General features: G+C 39.2%; 1 protein-coding gene across 1 annotated transcript in view; it reads left to right on the top strand.

Annotated features, from left to right (window-relative positions):
- The first annotated feature begins 8,788 nt into the window (after positions 1-8,788).
- Positions 8,789-20,846, top strand: part of si:dkey-225n22.4 (collagen alpha-1(XXI) chain) — a 56,470-nt gene continuing 44,412 nt past the window's right edge. Inside the window, exons 1-17 of the mRNA XM_056365052.1 lie at positions 8,789-8,888; positions 9,044-9,180; positions 9,351-9,470; positions 10,211-10,327; positions 10,480-10,666; positions 12,798-12,963; positions 13,065-13,287; positions 14,431-14,604; positions 15,403-15,480; positions 15,604-15,615; positions 15,830-15,922; positions 17,378-17,431; positions 17,553-17,606; positions 17,791-17,844; positions 17,934-17,987; positions 18,676-18,729; positions 18,947-19,000. Of these exons, the coding sequence (XP_056221027.1) occupies positions 8,810-8,888; positions 9,044-9,180; positions 9,351-9,470; positions 10,211-10,327; positions 10,480-10,666; positions 12,798-12,963; positions 13,065-13,287; positions 14,431-14,604; positions 15,403-15,480; positions 15,604-15,615; positions 15,830-15,922; positions 17,378-17,431; positions 17,553-17,606; positions 17,791-17,844; positions 17,934-17,987; positions 18,676-18,729; positions 18,947-19,000 (1,710 nt within the window). The 5' untranslated portion in view covers positions 8,789-8,809. The remainder of the gene's footprint in view (positions 8,889-9,043; positions 9,181-9,350; positions 9,471-10,210; positions 10,328-10,479; positions 10,667-12,797; positions 12,964-13,064; positions 13,288-14,430; positions 14,605-15,402; positions 15,481-15,603; positions 15,616-15,829; positions 15,923-17,377; positions 17,432-17,552; positions 17,607-17,790; positions 17,845-17,933; positions 17,988-18,675; positions 18,730-18,946; positions 19,001-20,846) is intronic.

Here is a 20,846-nt window from a genome sequence, read left to right as displayed (position 1 = left end):
TCTGGACTGATCTGAACAGCCAAAAAAAAACTGCCTCCATTTTCACTGACTGGATTTCCTTCCGTTCGCCAAGAAGCATGAGGTCAGGATGTCAGATATTTGGAGACAGAACAAGACAACCAGAGACAATCCCAGTGAATTTATCCTGTGTGAAATAGTCAATTTCAAACACAACAGCATTTTAATGATTCTGTCTAAAGCTGTAACTCCCAATAGCAGTTGATAAAAGAGATGTACTGGAGGCGGACCTTTAAACACTATACGTTTTAACCTTTCCTTCCAGTGTTTCTATTTTCAGTGTTTTTCATAATCACCACATTCTGTTTCCTGTTTTCATAAAGTATAGTCCGGTATTCTTGAGACTTTTCAGACTCACCTTTTGGCCTTCAGTGACATTTATTTATTTTTAGTATTTAATATGTTGACCCAATTTAATCCCAGAAGTTCCTCCCTTCCCTGCTCTCTTAAAATAGATACATACATCAAGTGTATTCAGTAGAACAGTGAAAGTATTTCAGATGCATGTAAAGGGGAAAACAAAAGTGTCATGCATCATAGACTGAATTGTATTGATGCTTCCCTCCTCTGCAGTAAACAGAGACTTGGAGCTTGTCATAGTCCTCTGTGTTGTCCAGCCTCTTGTGGTCTGGTTGGAGAACATGTAAAGGCACATATTAATTTTTCTAGTGCTATGTTTTTCCTGTTTTTTTTGTTTTTTTCTGTCAGTTGTTTACTTCCTGTGCTCAGAAAGCTCTGGCAACAGCAAAGCTTTTAACTTGCACTGAGGGAGTAGCAACCCTGATCAAAAGGGTCTCTGAGAACAACCTCACTGTGCAGCTCCAACAGGGGGCAACACAGTTCAGAGTTCCTTGTCCTTGAATGAACAGCAGCTGCAGGGTCTCAGTGTGCCAAGATGCCATATCAATGTAACATGTCTTTTAAAGCGTTGTTATACAAGCAGGTTGTTTTAGTTTTATGCTCTTGCCCAGAAACACATTGCTTCATAGTCACACGTTTTCACATATTCACAGTTGGAGAATCCCAGTACAACATGTTCAGTCACTTACAGCTGCTACACAATAGTTATTAAGAGAGTGTTGGTTTTTGTTTATCTCCATCCTTTGTTTATGTGGTGTTGACACAAGCCTGTTACAAACCATGAGACATTTTGTGACAGGATTATTTAAAGGATAAAGCTGATATTCTATAGTTTCCCTCTTGTCACAGAATTGATCCTTGAAGGAACAATAACCAAAGAAGGCCCTTTGAATCTAGCAAGACTACACATCAAAATAACATGTTCACTTCCAACCCGGAAGAAAACACTGGTGTCACAGAGGAATTAAAGTTCACTCAAAGCCAAAATGTGCAGAAAAGACAAAAGACACACAAGATACCTTAAACTTTGTCTTTTGTGTGTAAAACCTCTGGCAGTGTGGGTAAACTTCTACTTAGATTACTTTACTTTACATGATAGAAACTTGAAACATGCATTAATAAAATGCAGTTCAACTCTACACATGCTGTTTTAGCAAACAAACAAAGGAAAACTGTGTTTTTTGGAGACCATTCACAGCTCTTTATTAATCCTAATTTGGTGCCCTAGTATTAAATATACTTGAACAGGACAGTGTGGCATTGACCAAAAATTCATTACAATTCACCTGAAAGATCAGGCTGTAATTGAAAAATCTCCTGCTTTGTATTTTCACAATAAAATGTTAAAGTAAAAGAAATAGTAATACAGTAAATTTTAATCACCTGTGAGTCAGCAACGGCTAAATCATCCCTTCATTACACCTGCTGTTTCATCTCTTGCATCTCACAGAGCTGCAGTTTAATGAAACTCCTGTATAGCTGCAGTAAGAACGTGCTGAACACAGCGCTGCTATGGTTTATGGTATGACTACAGATCGTGGTTACAACTTTTCACAAGAGGCCCTAATTTCAAAATAAGAGCATGTTATTGGATCGGTTGAACTGGATTCATTAGAAGTAAAAGTTGACAACCCTTAAGTCGTAATCCTAGTACTCTAACCTCGCCTGTTGCTGAGTGATTGAAAATCCTATCAAACTGTTGTCTGTATGTTTTCATTTCATGTTTAATACTGAATGAATGGCAGATTTTAGCAGTGATTTAATATACAGTATATAAATACACCCAAACACTAATGCAAGTTCACACTGTGGTCAGTCCACACATCCCATATGAGTGTTTGTGTGTGTAAATCCACGCTGGATCTACATCAGTCTCTGTAGTGTCATATTCTGTGGTGAAGCTATAACCATGATTTGTAAAAGGCTGCCCTGACACTCCCACCACTCCCTCTGCCAACCAGAGGGAGGACTGTCACCGCCAAGGCAGGACTTCACTCTCTTCACTTTCTCTCCAAGCAAAGTGGCAGCCACCACTGGCTTCTTGCAGCTGAAAGAGAAAGGTAAGACCCTGTTATCATCTTTACGGCACGTGTTGTCATGTGGAGGGTAGGCCTCTACTGCACTCAGTGTTTGATGTGTCTTTTCAGACTGAGATCATATTTTGTTCCGTATATATTATACAAATCAGTAGCAAAGTGATGTTAGATAAATGGAGACAATGTTAGAACATTTTTTAAGCGAATGTTCTCTTCGTGTTGGTGGTTGTTTGTTAGTCTGGTGGTTGTAGTTTCAGGTTGTAGGTTGTATATACGGTATCTAAGCATGCATCATCACTGTTTTTTAGTAGTGTTCTCCAAACTTGATGCTACCATGGCATGGGTTTGGTTTGGCCACAAGTGACCAGCCATCAGGACAATGAGAAGACGAAGCTAAATATACAGTATAACTGCATACATCAACCTCTGTGATTATGGGTCAGCGAGGTCCTCTGCTTTAGCGCAAAGGCACCAGCCTCTTTCTCTGTGTGTCTCTTGGCATTTCAGAGTTATGCTGTTAGTTGAGTCTGCAGCCTGAAATAACTTTGTCTTCCATTCTAATTACTGTATGTACGACTACAGAATGAACTGGAAATGATGGAGAAGGTGTGTGGGATGGTTTTCAAGATAGTCGAGGAAAAAAACACCAGTATAGTTTTGTCCTATAAAGATCATTTGTCAGAAAAGTATAGTCTTCAGAAGTAGTCACCAATTATCTGTCATCTACATGCTTTACATGACAGCAAAGATACTATGGTTACTGTAGTTATTTTTGCTTTGAGTTATTCATGCCATTGCTTAACTTAAAGCAAGACTATAGTTGAAAGAAGAAATAGTACAAGTACAATTCATAAGCAATAATACACACATTCCTCAGTTCAGCTACAGCCTTTCTTGGTCTGGTATGATCAGTCGCTAATACCATGCTTTAATACTTAAATTTAAGAACCACATCTGCGTATTTGTTTGCCCCATTTGTTACCTCGGCAAGATTTTTACCAGTGTGAAGCCACTGCAAATAGATTTTCATACCATCGTGTCATGAATGAAAAGTAATGACTTGAAAGTTGTAATATCACATTCAGAATCCAAAGAAAATACAAAACATGCTTTAGAAAGTGGGCAGTAGTTTTGTAGAGTATATGTAAATGACGGTAAACAGGCCTCAATGTGCAAAAGCACTGGTCCTTTAAAACAGTGGTTCTCAAAGGGGGGTCTGGAAAACCCCTTCTGGGGGTTCCTGGGGTTCCCCAGCAAAAAGTGGAATAATTTATTTGCACTATTATTCTATCCATAAGTAACACAATGACAGAATGTAGGACTATTTTTGGTCATAGGTTTCAAACACTCTCTGTAATAAAACATCTAAAAGCAAAGATCTTATCAGTTGGGGGACCCTGGGACAAAATCTTATCAAATGGGGGTCCATGGTGTAATTTGTGTCACTTTAGGTGTCATTGATGGGAAAACATGTGAGAACCATTTCTTTAAAAGGAGAAGGTATTTCATTAAAATTAACTCCAGTACCTAACCACACTGAAAAACTAATATCTAAACCCTACATCTCATCATTTATTGCAGTGACCAAATATTATTCTCAGCCATCAGTCAGAAATGCAGCAGACATGAGCACGTTAGGGATGTTATTTGTTTCACAAACCAAGTAACAGCGCTGAGCAATCCCAACATCTGTGCACAAGGAATGTTCTGTGATGCTGAGGCCAGTGGAGGCGGTTGATGTGGTCGGTATACAGCACTTCCAGTTTGCCAAATGTAGAGTGAGGTTTGGAGGAATTCAGGTTCAGAACCCACCTATCCACACTCTGTCTATAATGACCGATGTGCTTTAAAATGAAAGAATGAGGCAGTAGGGAAAGGATGTATAGATAGAAAAAAATGAAATGTCTGTGCAGTTTATTTGAGGATCCTAGTAGAGACAATTTTAGAAATAGTGAAACACATAAACCATCCTCCCGTGGCATGCTGTCTCTGGGTTATTCACTGTGGCCTCAGCCAGACCAGAACTCCCAGTCCGTCTTGTTTTGAAAATCCTCATGTTCTTCTGTGTTTTATCCTCTGATATGATTTGTCCTAAAACAAACACCTTTTTCTTCTGATTTTGACCATTTGATAATCAAAGTGTTTATTACAAAACATGTCTTTTGCATGGTCTCTTGCATCCTGTCAATGCTGCACAGGCTTAGCTGCAGCTGTTGGAGCTGTTGTGAAGCTGAACACTGGACACATAGATTTTGTCGTATCGTTATCGAAGCTCTGGTCTCCTCCATGAATAGAGCTACTGTAAACTAAAGAGGACCCTTAGAGCTGTGCTTGTTCTCTTTTGTTCTCTAAAGAATTAAACACATCATTTCCTTTGAAAACAGCTGTTTATCTGATCCGTCAGGACAGCAGGGACAGCGTTTCCAAAACCTTTACAAATCACAATCACATCAATGTTTCCTGATCTGTCACCACTCAGGTTAATGTTTGGTGAGCTCAATGCACAGAAACTACCCGGTTAGGTTTAGGGAAACATCGTGGTCATGGTTAAAAGAAACCAAAGCTGAATGTTGGGAAGAAACAGGAAGTGAACAGCAGTTTCCCTTGTCAAAGTGACACTTTGTTGAGCTGTCTATCCTTCTCCTGATGGGGTTTTGTTCACAGAGTACATTGAGTTCTTGCCCTTTAAAGATAAATGCAGCTCATAGTTAGGGATTTATCCAATGACTAACACAAATGTTTTTCTTAGGACAGCATATTTTATTATACAAATCTTTAGCAACAGCAGGTCTAAACTGATGAAATGGATCTTTTTTCCAACAACCTAAAATGAATGGGAGGAGGTGCAACCTTTCTTTGCATTGTGAATTTCTGTGTGTGTGTGTGTGTGACTTCAGTTGTTTTCAGTGACCTGCCACCTCTATGAGATTCCAATACACCTTTTTCACAGCATTTCGTAGCACAGACATTTTGATGTGCTGTAGCAAGAAAAGCACAGGTGTTAGTCTACTACTAATAATAATGATAGCTCTGGTCCATGTAGGCATGCTGTTAAACCATGGCAGTGATCCAGCGTACACAGTGCCAGGTTTTGGCAATAAATGTTGTGCACACTGTAGTACTGACAATAAGCTCTACCTCGAACCTTGAAGCCATCGAAGATGTTATTAGTTGTTGTTTGTCGGTTTGAAATGTCTGCTGAAAGTAAGGTCGATTGAAATGTTTATTTCTTGCAGCTATGTAATTTTCACAGTTATATACTTTTAGGTTAAAAAGCAAACTATATGTATTTGGTGTGCTATATTATTTTGTTTACCCTGGCTAAGCCAAAGCTTCACATTGAGTCTACCTTAAACGTGACAGCATTTCTAATGTTAGTTCAGCAGCCTATTTGTGGATTAAATAGCATTTCTCTGTTAGAATTAGTACTTTGTCAGGGCCAATTTGTGAATATCGGACAACACAAGAAGAGGTTTAAAACCATTCAAGGTTGTTCAGTTAGGGTGGCCAAACTAAAGGTGTAGGTCTATCACCCTAACAGTTCAACAAAATGACTGGGACGATCAGAAAGATGTCAGTCTGATCGGCACACATCCACACAGTCCTCAGGTATGATCATTGAAAACACCTGTTTGGGTGAACCCAGGGTCTATAACAAGAAAGAGAGAGAGAGAAAAAAAGGTAAAACAGAGGAAGAGAGAGCAATTCAAGACAACAACAATAAAGGAAATACACATTAACGGCTGTATCAGCCAAACTAGAAGGTAACAGCAGAAGACATTGACAAATGGGTTTGTAGAAAGTTTTGGATAAATTTAAAGGGCAAGTTAAAGGCCAGTCAATTCAATAATCACACTCCATTGCTTCAAGCTGTTAGCTACTGCAGAGGGTCCAGCCAGTGAAGAGAAGTTAATACAGGAGTGATGTGATCTTCAAACCTTTTGGTTTTTGTTAACACTGCAGCATTCTGAGTGAGCTGGAAGTTATTTAACACCTGCTTTGTCAGTCCAGCAAAAACAGTGCATTAAGGTAATCCAGTCTACTATGAAATGAATGCATGAACCGGCTTTTCAGAATCCAGCTGAGACAGGAAGCATCTAACTTTGGATATATTGCTGAGATAATAAAAGGCAGCCGTGGAGATATTAGATATGTACTTCTGGAAGTTAAATCACACCAAAAGCACACCCAAGGCTTTGGCATGCCTTAAAGACGTGGGACGTCCTAAAAGAATCTCTGTTTTGTCTTTTGTCATGTGGCTTGGTGGAACTGGACTAAATTATCAACCTGAATAAATTTAACAGTGATTAAATAAAGTTTCCAGTTCACTGTGTTTCCACTTTAAAGCAACCAGTATAAAAAGGGACCATATTGAAAGATTTTACTTTCCCCACATGTACCCAGCAGATACCCATACAAGTCAGCCCACATGGGCCCATGTTACTGAGCACATATGGGTCTTTTCCACATTTAGCCCTTGTGGGACCACCTGTTACCCATGTCGCCCACATTTAATCCATATGGGGTGCACATGTGTGGGTTGACTGCGCACTGAGACATGCAATGTCCTTATTCAGTTGTTTGTAGATTAATTCCTCAAATGTAGCGATATCGGATCTTTTTTTGATGTACTTTATATAAGCAGGAAGCTGTACTGAACATATGATGTTTTTCCAGTTTAATTTATTAATTTTAATTAACTTTTGGCATTTCGTACCGTTAAATAATTGTTTTGAGGTGAAAAAACATTAGGGTCACAAGTGGAAGTACATTGTTAGAATATGATTCCATAATAGCGAGCTAGCTTTGTAAAAGAAAGGTTGTGGTAGCTGTGCTCTCTTCAGCTCACTGATCCTCCCCTGTCTTTAAAGCCTGTGCCAGCACACTGCAGCCCTCTCTGCCATGTTTATATTTCTGTTTTCCCATCCCGGCATAGTGCTCACGTTGTTATTTTCTCCGGCCCAGCCTTGTGGTTGGTGGAACCATGTTTGCGCTGCGAAGGGGAGAGCTTCACAGAAAACACACTACTAGACCATATGTTGCATGGCACAACATGAAAACTCACAAAAGCGTTTTACAGGAATGAGGATGGGGAAAGAAGAACGGAGGGAACAGTGGAGAGGAAGACAGAGAGATGAGGTTCAGTCAAATCTCATTCTCAAATTGTTTGTTTGGATAACATTAGATTAGATTAGACTACTGTACATACTGTTAGTAGGATTTAAGTAGACAACAAAACTGTAACAAAAGTTAAAGACTAACTTAACACCAGTAGAAACTAATGTTTATGCTGACCCATGGTTGTTGTAGTTCTCACCTTGTTGCGCTTATGTAGAACTGCACTGTCTTAACTATACATTGACATGACTGTTTAAGCTGCATGGTTTGGATAGAGGCAGTGAAACTATATTTCTCAGCTTACTTTTTAAATGTGCTTTAAAAGTTAAACTCCAGAAACAAAGGGCAACAGAAACTTAACCAAAAATTCAGTAACTATTTGAACAAAAAAGTCCTTTTTAGAGATTCAATTTTCACACACAAAGACCCAACAACAGGAAGTCAAACAACTACGTACATCTTCGTTTTTAATTTATAAGCACTGCTTGCTTATTATGTTAATGCATAATGCTCTACACAATTTGTAGCAGCTGCGAGGGTTGTGTTTGACTAATCAGCAATGCTCTGCACTGCAATTTCCTCCCCACGAGTTCTTGGGTCACAGGAAAGTTTGGCCCCCACAGTAACTATGAGGACATAAGAAGAGGAAATAAGGAGAAGTATTTTATCATATATAATTAGAATTGAGTCTCTTGTTCCTTTGCTTGAAAAGTAGAAAGGCTCCTGCTGTGGAAACTGCACACATGAATATGCTGATGATGGTGTTACTCAGCAAAAGGTCAAGAACATTAAGAAGCATCATTTGCTTATAATGAATATCCAGAGCAAATTTCTGTTGAATGTGACCAAGTGTTAGTTATAGGGAAATGTTAGCTTGATGCTGACTGGAGAAAAGCAGGAATCAACAGGCAATCTGGCGATAACCTGTCATGATACAGTCCAGACTGCCTGAAGAACAAAAAGTGTGTAATATTACCATCCCCAGGTAATGAATGGGGCTTTTCTTTTTATACTGTAATGTTTTACAATAAACCTAAACATATACAGTATAATACACACTCATACCTCTGACTGTACAATGTTTTATGCATAAATCTCCCTGCACTGCTACTTCATGAGTTATCAAAGTGTTTAAAAATGGCAAACACATCGGCAGCAGCACCGCACTGAGCATGGGAACAAAATTTGGATTGCTTTTTATTTTCAACTAAATTAGTTTTTGTTTTTGTTTTAGTCGGGTTTGACTGGACAGAGGTGGACAGCTCTCCTACAAAGCCATGTTACTTTGGTCAGTATGGAGTGTGATATTGTTCCTGACCCCGCTGGAGGCTGCAGAGGAGGCTGACGTCCGGGCAGGTGGGGATGATATTTACATAAATGAGATTACAGCAGCATTTTAATACTTTGCAGTCTGAAGTGTAATAGGAAATATAGATTTGTATCGGTGTTAATTTTTAAGACAGTTCTCTTTGTTCACTGTGAGTCTTTTTTGTGCATCCACGTGTGTATAGGCTGCAGCACAGCTGTAAATGACCTGGTGTATATTGTTGATGGCTCATGGAGTGTTGGGTTCTCTGACTTTGACACGGCCAAGCAGTGGCTAATCAACATCACAAGCCAGTTTGACATCAGTTCCACCTACACACAGGTACTCTAAACTGTGTTATACTGCTGAGCATGAATTTCAGTGCATGTTGTGCACAACTTTTTCTCAGTTTACCTTCCAAGTGAGATTGTAATTTCCATTTCAAATCACAACTAGCTGCAATTTTTAAACCGAAGAGCATTTACCTGTTCTTACATTTTGTCCTGCTGTAGGTGGCTGTGATCCAGTACAGTGACACACCTCGTCTGGAGATTTCTCTGGGGAGACATCAGGGTGGAGCAGATCTCATCCAGGCCATACAGAGTATCACCTACCTGGGAGGAAACACACAGGTAGGACAGCATGTTTTCTCTGTACACCTCTATCTGAAACATGCAGTCTCTATGCAATGTAAATAATTTTGTACAAATATGAATATAGAAAATGTTCATTAAAACACAGCTCTGCAGTTTTCATGGATGAGAATGGATAATGATTCATGACCTGGCTGCTGTTCTTGTGAATCCAACTGGTTGATTGGGACACCCGCATGCAGAGGGGTGGTGCAAGAATAAAACACACTTTATGCCTAAAATGTCCTATAAAATGTCCTGTAAAAATCTTCACTACTTCCAGTACTCTATTCAAACACAAGGAACTAATAAAGTGGAGCAGGCTGAGGCTAGTTATGGAGTGGCAGATTACACTTAACCATAGTCCACGAGCGCCAGAAGTTGCTCACCACAGGTGCAACACGACCACACAGCAACACCACAGGCACAGAAATGGTCAATAAACATACAGGCGTGCTAAGTTTGCTTTATATCACATGCTGTTTGAAAATAACATCCTTCCCTTTGAATTATACATCTTATTTTTTGGTAAAAAATTTGTCTGCTGTATCTTGTTATAATCTGCTAGTCAATTTTCACAAGGAGATTTAAAAAAGCTTTTTTATGTGTTTATATAATTTAATTTGCACCCTGTGATGCAGTGGTCAGTAGCTGAGAACTGGTGAACAGACCAGTTCACACATGCGATCCTTTACAGCATCACAGTGTTTTTTATTCACTGTTTTCCTACTGTTTTGCAGACTGGAAGGGCCATCAAGTTTGCTGTTGACCACGTCTTCCCTTCATCGCAGCGGGTCAGCCGGGTCAAGAACCGCATTGCTGTGGTGGTAACTGATGGCAAATCACAGGATGATGTGGTAAATGTCGCATTTCCAAGTGTAACACTTTTATTCATCCCACTGAATATGAAAGCTGTTTTTGTGATGCTGTTCTTTCAGCATAAACCCCCTGTCAATCTACCTGTTTGTCCTAAATGGAAAGCCTCTTTTCTTTTCCTATGTTTCTTTAGGTGGACGCCAGTATGGAGGCACGAGCTCAGGGCATTACAGTGTTTGCAGTTGGAGTTGGCAATGAGATCACCACTTCAGAGCTGGTATCCATTGCCAATAAACCTTCATCCACCTATGTCCTGTATGCTGAAGATTACACTACTATTGACCGTATCCGCGACTCCATGGAGCAGAAACTATGTGAAGGTCAGAATAATGAGTTTACCTATGTGCATGTCTGGTTTATCAGATGTTTTTTCCAGTTCTCCTGGAGGGAAGCTGCTCTCCTACTCTTGCTGTAGCTACTGGCTATGACCATAGCGTATGGGCTTAGGTTAGGCATGGCAGAGAGAAGTGGTTAGGGTATGGTTATGTATTTCATAAGACTACTGCTGGGGTAAATGATAAGACTTGGGCCAAATGGAGGTAGGAGGAAATCAAAACAGCCAAAAGCTAGTTACAGCCATAGCCATGACTACAGCACTGCCCAAAGCTATAAGTAGGTCCATAGTCTAATCACAGCCAGAGCCAGAACCTGTCACAATCAGCAGCAATCAACTAAAACTAAAACATACCTTTTCATGACAGTAGCAGTTGCAAATCTCTCTTAAATTCAGGGCCTGGCCTGTATCATGTTTTTGTGCTGCCTGTCTTTCCTGTGCTGAAAATCTCCCTCCTGCATCTAACCACTCTGCCTGGACATTTTCACCTTTATCCTTCCTGTTTGAGTTTTAAAGTTTTAGGATTATTTTTCTGTACTGACACTATAAACATATGAAATGGACATTATGGAGGAAATCAAATAATCAGTTATTTACCAGGCATTAAGTGACAATGAAACTCCAGTGACAAGGCAGAATCCTGCATTTTCCAGCCTCAGTGTTGTTAACCTTTCCTGACTCATAGTCCCGACTGTGCTTGGGAAGTACAGGGGAGACATTGAGGGAGGTGAACTTGCATTTTGAGGAGTTGTAGCATTTTTTTTTTTTACTGACAAACAGCCAAAAGTTAATATACATCGTACTATATTTTTACAGCTACACTGCTAACTCCGAACTAACTACCTAACCCTCTGCTCCTGTTGCCTCTCAACAACCTACATACTGAGCTATTCCTGACAGGAGCTGTGCTTTTTGTGTAACAATATTATTTCCTTAACTTACTGCAGATCTTGCAGAGAGATGATAAATCAGTGTTATTTGCTGCTTCTTAACCTTTAATGCACAATTTTACATTCCACACAAGACTGCGCATGCGTATAAAGGATGCAATATCATAACTGATCTCAGAACGGTAGATTAGACTAGTCACCTGCTAAAAGACAACAGGTCCCACGGTAATCCTCAATGCACATGTGCACACCTAGAAAAAACTACTGGCCACTCGGCTGGACAAGCTTGTCTGTCAATTAAACACGGTCACACTCACTAAAATAACAGAAACGATAGATACAACGGCTGGAGGTCAAGCAAGCTAGCTTTCAGAGACAATACCCGACCTTTCCCGGCATGCCACTGCTTTAAGCCTAACTGACTACAGGTAATCACTGCTAGCAACAAGCCTACCGGAAACAACGATAGCATCTTTTAGCTATGTTTTTTTTCATGGCGCAGCAAAAAATCTCTTTAAGCGCTACAAAAAAAGAATTAGCACCTAGCTGTTGAAGAAAGTTGAAGGGTTAGAGGGCAAGAGAAACATATTTGGTGGAGACCACAACAGAGCCAAAAGGTGAGTGAATATTGGACTTAAATTTGAATGGTTACCAGAAACTCCAATTGAATGCTAATGTTGCTTTGCTTGGACATAATTTTTAGACTTAACAATATCACGAAGTAATAAACTATTGCAGCTTTTGTCTGTTACATTGTTGAAGGGCAAAAAGTTAAGTTAACCTTTTAGTTTTTGTCATGTTGTCAATTAGCATGTTACCATGTAGCTTGTTGGCTAATGTTAGATGAACCTCACTGAGAATGGCCTCACAGACTTAAAGTGTAACAGCACACATTTTGATACAAGATAGCAGAAAAACAGGTGTGATTAATTAATAATGGCTGCATCTATTTAGTTTTGCCTGTGCATTATGGCTGACTGTGACACTTCAACTGGACAGAGACATTGTTAAAGTTAGTAGCTGCACCTGTGCTTTTGTGATACATTGGATATATTGTATTGTTGTACAAGAACTAGATTTCCCCTTTTAAATTCACTACCGAAAAAAAAAAATATTCACCCATATCTACAAGAACACAAATGCACCACTAAATAATAAAGCTGAGCCAGAAATGAAATGATTCTTTTAACAGTTTAATTAGTGTTTAGCTAACCTTTTTCTTTCTAGAGTCTGTATGTCCGACACGAATCCCGGTGGCATCTCGTGATGAGAAAGGCTTTGAGCTGATGGTGGGCATGAACATTCAGATGAAGACTAAGAAGATCCCTGGCTCTCTGGTTTCTGAGGCAGCATACGCCCTCACAGCCTCGACAGACATTACTGAGAATACCAGGTAGCTTAAAAATCATTCATGTTTACAACTTTGTTGTTTTGTGCCTTTCCTTTTACCAATTATTGTTCATAAGTAGTTATTTTCCTCCATTCTTCTACTAGGGAGATTTTCCCAGAAGGCCTCCCTCCATCCTATGTGTTTGTAGCCACCCTGCGTCTAAAGGGGCCTTCAAGCATGCTGACCTTTGACCTTTGGAGGGTGTTGTCAAAGGATACGGAGATCCAGGCCGCAGTGACACTAAGTGGGAAGGACAAAACTGTCACCTTCACCACCACTAGTTTAACAGAAAAGGAGCAAAGAGTCATCTTTACAGCCGGCTTCCAGGTTTGTGTTAGGATTGAGTTTCACATGTACACCAGATCAATATGGGGAGAATTTCTCATTTGACTACTACTGAAAAATGCTTAAGAAATATGACTGTACCCAGTTTCACGCATACAGTTATAAGAGATAAATGAACAACTAACAATGGGACACTGGAGCAGAACTTGGAAAATGTTTATGAACATGAAGAAAACATAAATATCACAGTTTAGGTGTATTGGTTGATATAGAGAGCGTACTGTGCTCTGCTGCTACTGAATGAATGTATTGAGCTGTAAGTGTGTCTCTTCCAGTCTTGGGTTTCCCTTCATGTTGGTTGCTGTGAATGAACCTGACTGGGATGACTTGCAGGGAGCCAAGAGAGCAGTTGTTTAAACATCATCCCATGTTCAGTTCAATACACAGCCGAACCCGTGAAAATGTAATGTGATGGTAGCCAGGAAGAGGCTCAAAGAAAATGTTTCCTGCTCTAAACCACTGTATTTCCCCTGTGGAAACTAGCTTGTGGATGTGTAGTTCTTGGAGAGCATGCCTCTGTTTCCATGGCAGCACAAGGTAATAATACATCCTGTTGGACACACCAGGTTGTTTTTTTTTTCCAAAAAGCACTCACCACCTTCCATCCTAACACACACCTAGACTGTAGAGAGGAGAAGGTTGTAATTATGTTCAATTTATGTTAGCCTATGTTTGATTTGATTTGGCTTTGATGTGGCATGAGTTAGAAACCTGTGATTTGTCATTTGGAAATGACAGCTGTGGCACAGTCACAGTGAAACAATCACTGCTCTGTTTCTTCCTGTTGCTGCATGGTTTGAGCATTAAGAAAAAAATTTGTGATGGAAAAAGGAAGGAGTGCTTGGTCGTAATTCCTCGCTGGTCATAACTATTTGTGGAGCATTTAGGGAACACACATTTTTGGTCCTATGAAATTAGATTAGATGATACACACGCACACATACAACTGCCAACAAGTGGAAGGCTGAGTGAAAGAGGATTTGACAAGTTAATAATCGTTTTCACATCCAACTTTGCTCATGAATGGAAGCTTGAACAAAGATGCGTTTCAGTCTCATGAATGAACAAACTCTCAGTTAAAGCATCTTTATATTTGAGACAACCATATTTTTGCCGTCTTTTTAGACTCTTTATGATGGAAACTGGCATCAGCTCAAACTTCTAGTGAGACCAAGCCAAGTCACCGGTTTCCTCGACGATCAAGTGATCCAGGAAATCATGTTGGAGCCAGTGGAGCCCATATTCATCAATGGGGAGACACAGGTGGCAAAGAGGAGAGGAACAGACATCAGTGTGCCTGTGAGTACAGATCACACACACTAAATAACATTACAACTGAAAGGTCAGAGTGCACTGAATTTATTTAGACACCATGTGCAGGTGATCGCCTGATTTAAATAATGGATCATTCAGGAGGACTGAAGTTTATTTAAATGGGTTGTAATAGTAGCTACAAGCTGTGATTGTCAGCTAAAAGCTGGCAGAGAAAACTGAAGCAAAACTCAAAATATTATTGTCATATGTTGTTGATAGTAAAAATACAAAATACAAGCAAATACAAAACATTAAAAGAACAATAAAATGTTTTCAATTTTTTTGCTGACAATATCCACTTGTAGAAACTACAGTTTGATTGTTGTGTTCTTGTTTTATGATTATGTTTCGCTACTCGAAGCACTTGGTTAAGATTAGGGAAACATTGTGATGATCTATAATATAGAAAAAGTCAACAGTACTTGAGGCACAAAACACAAACTTCAACTGGAGTTGATGTGGATTCAATGACTGGATGCTTCAGTACCAATTACATGCTGCTGTTGTCTTGCATGTAGTGTGAATTATGGTTTAGTGTTGTGTACACATTGTCAACATTAAGCTACAGGACAGTTACAGATGATGGAAAGGATTTTATGATAGTGTAATCTATGATGGAAACATTCTTAATAAGGAAGGTTTCTAGTCATTAAAAAAGTCTAAACCAACTATTGGTTGGCTAAAAATATAGATAGTTTTTTTGTTTTTTAAGTACCAGTTACGTTTTTTATTTTTTTTACCTTACTTTCAATATTTAACGGCAATGACCTACATCTGATACAGGTGGAGCTTCAGAAGCTGCGTCTGTACTGTGATCCTCATCAGAGTGAGAGAGAAACAGCTTGTGAGATCTACACTGTGGTAAGATTTCCGCTGTGATCAACCTGAACCTACAAAGGTCACATTGTGAAGTTAAAATTCTGTTTGTTACTGCATGTATGATGCTAACTATTACTATTGTCTTGTCTTTCTTATGGTTTACAGGATGATGAGAGGGTGAGTGCAATTTCTGCCCTGTTTCTCACACATTTTTATTCTGATTTTGCTTAAAGGTCTTTTTTTATTTAAATCGCAACAAAACCTTAATGTAAAAGTTTTTATATGCCTTGGTTGCTGCCACCATGATGTGTTTTCTAATGCTTTTCCACCTAATGAAGAAAGTGTGAGTGTGTTTTGTGTTACAGACATCACTTTGTCTGTGTTTCCTCAGTGTCCTCTGAATCGAACAGCCACGGAGGAAGAGGAGGAAGACTGCAACTGTGTAGCTGGACCACAAGGGCAGCGTGGCCCGCCAGGACGCATGGTAACACACACACACACACACACACACACACACACCACACACACACACACACACACACACACACACACACACACACGCTACTTTGCCCTATAAGTCTCACAGGACAAGATATATGACTCATCTCTTGCCCTGCTGTATGTACATGATCCAATTATATTGGATTATTACAGACACCAGTAGTTATTTATGCACTGTCCATACTATTAATCACCGTGGAATATGCTATATGGAAAGGGAGGAGAGACCACAACATGCAAATTGGAAACTAGAAAACTGCTAATTTAGGGTATTTGATGTGGAATTGGTGCAATTTACCAAAAATATACATTTATCCTGTCCTCTACTAATGACCTCAGTTATCTCAGATTTGTTTGGCATTTTCTCTGAAGGTCCCACTGACCAAAGGCAAAAAAAAAAAAAAAAAACTATACAGAGAAAAATAATTTATGGTTCATCAGAAACCACAGAACATAAGTTCTATGCATGTTATTTTGCAGGTTGTGTAAAATGATTTAAAAAGAATAGAGATTAAAAATGATTAAATTTAGAATTGAATACACGCTAAAGTTTCGTTGAAACAGCCTTACTTGGACTGGTATGACCGGGAACTTATGTTACCTAATGTTTTGTTGTGTAACTGAAACACTGTCCTGAGACAGTTCACTGACTCTTTGCACCTGTTAGACTATGTTTTTGTATTTACAATGATCCCTTCATTGCCCCTTATGGTCACAGTTACAAAGTCACGCTTGTAACAAATTAGATGATTTATTGATAATCCTCCTCATTTTAAGAATATGTTATATTGAGTGATATTCTATAAATAAGAGAGCCATGGTAGTGGCTCTCTGAAGCTGTACAGCACCATGGTGCTTTGAGCTAAATCCAAACATCACCATGCTAACGTGCTCACAAAGACAATAATAATAATGTTTACCATATTCACCATTTTATTTAATGTGTTAGCATTCTAACATTGTTACTTAGCACAAAACACAAAGTCCATCTGAGGCTGATGTGAATGTCGTTAGCTTAAACCAAAGTATTTGACACATTTGATGTGCAAGTGGAAAAGTCAGAGCATCAACAGAGATATTACGGTTCACAGTGAGGGGAACAAATTTCATGGCAATTCACCCAATTGCTCTCAAGACATTTCACTCTACTACAAATGTCAACCTCATCATTGTGGCACTGAATGAAAAGTCAGGTGATAACAAAAGTCATTATGATCATCTGGAAGTGATGGAAACGTCAGTCCGTGGCAGTGTATTCAATAGTTGTTGAGATTTTTAGTCTTGGTCAAAGTAGAGGACAAACTGGCGACAACATTGCTATCCATGGAGAAATACCACGAGCGGTGCAAACAAATGTTTTCATTTAAGTCAATGTATTTCAAAAACAGTCAAAAGAATATGTTTGTGCGTGTTGTAATGAATTGTTTTAATTCTGCAGGGTTTCCGAGGAGAGAAAGGAAGGGAAGGACCACCAGGACCTGATGGTAAGCCTGTAAGTGCTGATCAGTTCCTTCTACTGTACCTTTTTCACCTCTTCATACTGTTGCCACCAGTTTTTAGGATACATGTTGTTTGCACATGACGGAATCAGTGTAAATTGTCTCTGTCACCAGGGTAAAGACGGGAATCCTGGGGAACCGGGCCCTCATGGATTACCAGGGTTGAAGGTAAAAAATCTTTACATTATAATTTGAAGAGGCACAATGCAAGTCTCAATTTTTACTTGGATTTACTGCATTACTACTACAATAATTATAAGGGATTAGTGCAAGCAATGCTCGTTCAGTTTAATGAATGCATTTCTGGTTTTGATTACGAGCTCTTACCTACTGCCTTCCCTTGGCTGGGCAGGGTGAAGACGGTCCTGCAGGACTGAGAGGGGAGCCTGGTCTACAAGGTAACAAGGTGAGTCTTTAAAGGAGCAGTTGTATCAGTAATGTTTTGTAATCCGCTTCCATGACTGAGAGTTACTTTTTTCTACTGATGTCGCTCAGGGAGACATAGGGGAGCCAGGCTTACCGGGAAAACCAGGACCCCCAGGACCCAAGGTGAGACTACTTTTGTTCATCTCATCAGAAATATGTTTATCAGGAAAAGATCTAACAACTTCAGTCTAAAGTTATTATTTGTTAGGGGCGACCTGTCAGCCTGATAGTAAAGGTGCATACCACATAAATGCAACATCTATGTTTTACCTTTCTTATGTGTCGTACCCTTCTCACGCCTTGTTTTCTGTCACTCTCTGTACCGTCAGATATTGCTAAATATATATAAGTAGAGAAAGACTTTTTGCCTTAATTACATAAAAAGGAAAACAGGCTACTGTATGTAGTACTAGTTGACTACCTGTACTATGTATACATCTATTTGAACAAATCCAAGAACTGTTTGTAAAAGACGGATAAGAAAATAATGCCAAATATTATACATTTTTAATTTAAATATAGATGCAGAATTCATGTATGTATGCATTCTACTGGTGAAATGCAACCAGAAGTAGCTACCCCACTTGTGCAAATATGTAGTTCCCTGGCCTGTCCCTACCATGACTACTGGTGAACATGTTTGAAAAATACCATAGTGGTGTTTGGTGATTGTGCATACACACTTGTTTTAGTGCCACTTCTAATGGCTCGAACAAGTGTCCTAATACACAGAATAATTTTACCACCAGCATACAAAGCATTTAAGGATCCATTGATCAAGAAATTATTTTATTTTTATGTTTTTGTGCAGGGTTTTCCAGGTCAGAGAGGTGAACCAGGACCTCAGGGAGAAGTCGGTTCAGTGGTAGGATCTAGTTCTGCTTAACAGCCATGTGTCTGTAACATCCATTAAACTTCGTTAACTGTTTCATTAAAATGAAACACCATGCACTGTCAGATGTAAATAATTCTACTATGAGTGGAAGTCAAGAGAACAGAACAGAACCCTAATTCTGGTGAGACAGATAAATATTGTGATAGTGTAGGATTTGTCTCTAAGAGTGCGTTTGTTGTCCAACCAGGGGGAGCCAGGAGTACCAGGCACCGGTGGAGTGGTGGGTCCACCAGGACCTCAGGTCAGTGTGGACTGTAGATCCTGGGAGGTCAGGTGGGAGACAAACATTAAGCTGTATATTGCTGTATATCGCTGTAACAGCATCCACTGTTCTGGGAAAGCTTTCCTTGATATCCTTGAAAGTTTGTGAATTTGATATAAAAAATTTCAAGGCCTTGAAAGTAAAAAAAAAAAGGAAAATTTGAAGTAGACAAAGGGTCTTTGAAAGTGCCCTCATTGATATATTTTGTGTGAAAAATAGAAATGAAAGTTTTTTGATAGTTTTTTTTTTTTTTTTTTTTTTTACTTATCATTAGTAAATAGGCAAAGTGGTGCTATCTGCATGTGTGCAAGAGACCACACACTCTATCATTATTGTGACACAGCACAGTTAAGAAGTGTTCACACACTCAAGCCTCTCTCTTTTTAATTGTTGTGTGTATCTGTGAAGCCTGATAGTTCTCATTATAAAAATTCTTAGAGGTGAAAGAGTAATTAATCTTCGTCCATTACTTAAAATATAGGCTACCAGGTTGGGTCCTTGAATTTGAGGAAATTGGGCCTGGAAGGTTCTTGAATTCATTCAACTTGATGTTTTAAAAAGGTGTGGGATCCCTGCAGTGAGGTCCAGCTCTGGCCTTAACAACTAAAACAGCCACTGACCAAAAGTTCACAAAAGTACTGTATATGTGCACATACTTTTGGCCATTTTCTTGTTTTCCCTCCTCCCAGACAACCATTGTTTTTTATTCATTTTAGTGTAGTATGAAAATGTACTTTCAGAGAGGTGAAATGTACCTTAGATTATTTCACTAAAATAACATAATTTAGATAAAATTCAAAGTAAGTTTGACCCTTACTTACATCTTACTACTTCATTAAAGTTTGGGCTGCTAGAAATTTATTTTCATTCTGTGCAAAAAAATACACCAGTGGCTGTTTGGAATCTTGGCCAAAAACAAGGGAAAGCATATTGATTTGCACTAAATGCACAACATGCTAAAACCTCACTGTTTGTCCTTAAAACTGAAATGTATTTGTACGTATACATACCTATATATGTATATGACCTATCTGCAAGAATCTAAAGTTGTGCACACAGGACAATGAGGAAGTTATAGTCTTAAAGCACCAACATATAATATCCTGACTGTACTGTATAATGTAGCCTTAAAAATGTCTTCTGTGGCCACACTAAGGGATTTTAAAGCTGTGAGGGTGTCAAACACAAACTGAGGCACATTGAAATATCCACTGTATTTAACACATGTAGTGTTAGGGTTAAGTCGTACAGTAAATCTGAAAACACTCTCCACTTCTGTCATTTAAAGAAATTAACACCACTGCAGGAGCATAGGTCATATACTGTACGTACAGTATGTGGGATGTCCCCCTGTGGTAACTTGAAAAGAACAAGTGGCTAAATGAAAGAGCACATGCACACATCTGCAAGCATGCGAGCACGCCCACCAGCTACGAGTGTGTGATGCTATTTTAAGTCTTCTCTGAACTCCTTTGAGCGTTCTACCAGTTTGACTTGCAGCCACACTGCTCAGTAATTTAGGACTCTTCCTGTTATCATAATAAACTACTTTCCCCGAGAATCTGTTTTACGCCAACTGGAGGGTGGTGGTACACAGGAGCTGAAACGGCACACAGTTGGTGCCCATGTGTGGATATGTGGTGGTGGAGGTGGTGCTAGGGAGGGGTGGCTTGACACTAAGCAGTTAACTGCTGAGTTACTTTTGAATGACACAAACAACAACTCAAAGAATTGTTTTCATTATTTTGCATTTGTTTTGTATTTTTGAGAGGATTGATACCATTTTCATATCTGTACATTAAATATAATGCTACCGTCAGTAGCC

Source organism: Seriola aureovittata, chromosome 20, assembly GCF_021018895.1.
Source record: "Seriola aureovittata isolate HTS-2021-v1 ecotype China chromosome 20, ASM2101889v1, whole genome shotgun sequence".
NCBI classification, from domain to species: domain Eukaryota; kingdom Metazoa; phylum Chordata; class Actinopteri; order Carangiformes; family Carangidae; genus Seriola; species Seriola aureovittata.
Note: the sequence above shows the minus strand (reverse complement) of the source record. Positions and strands in the feature narration are given on the sequence as shown.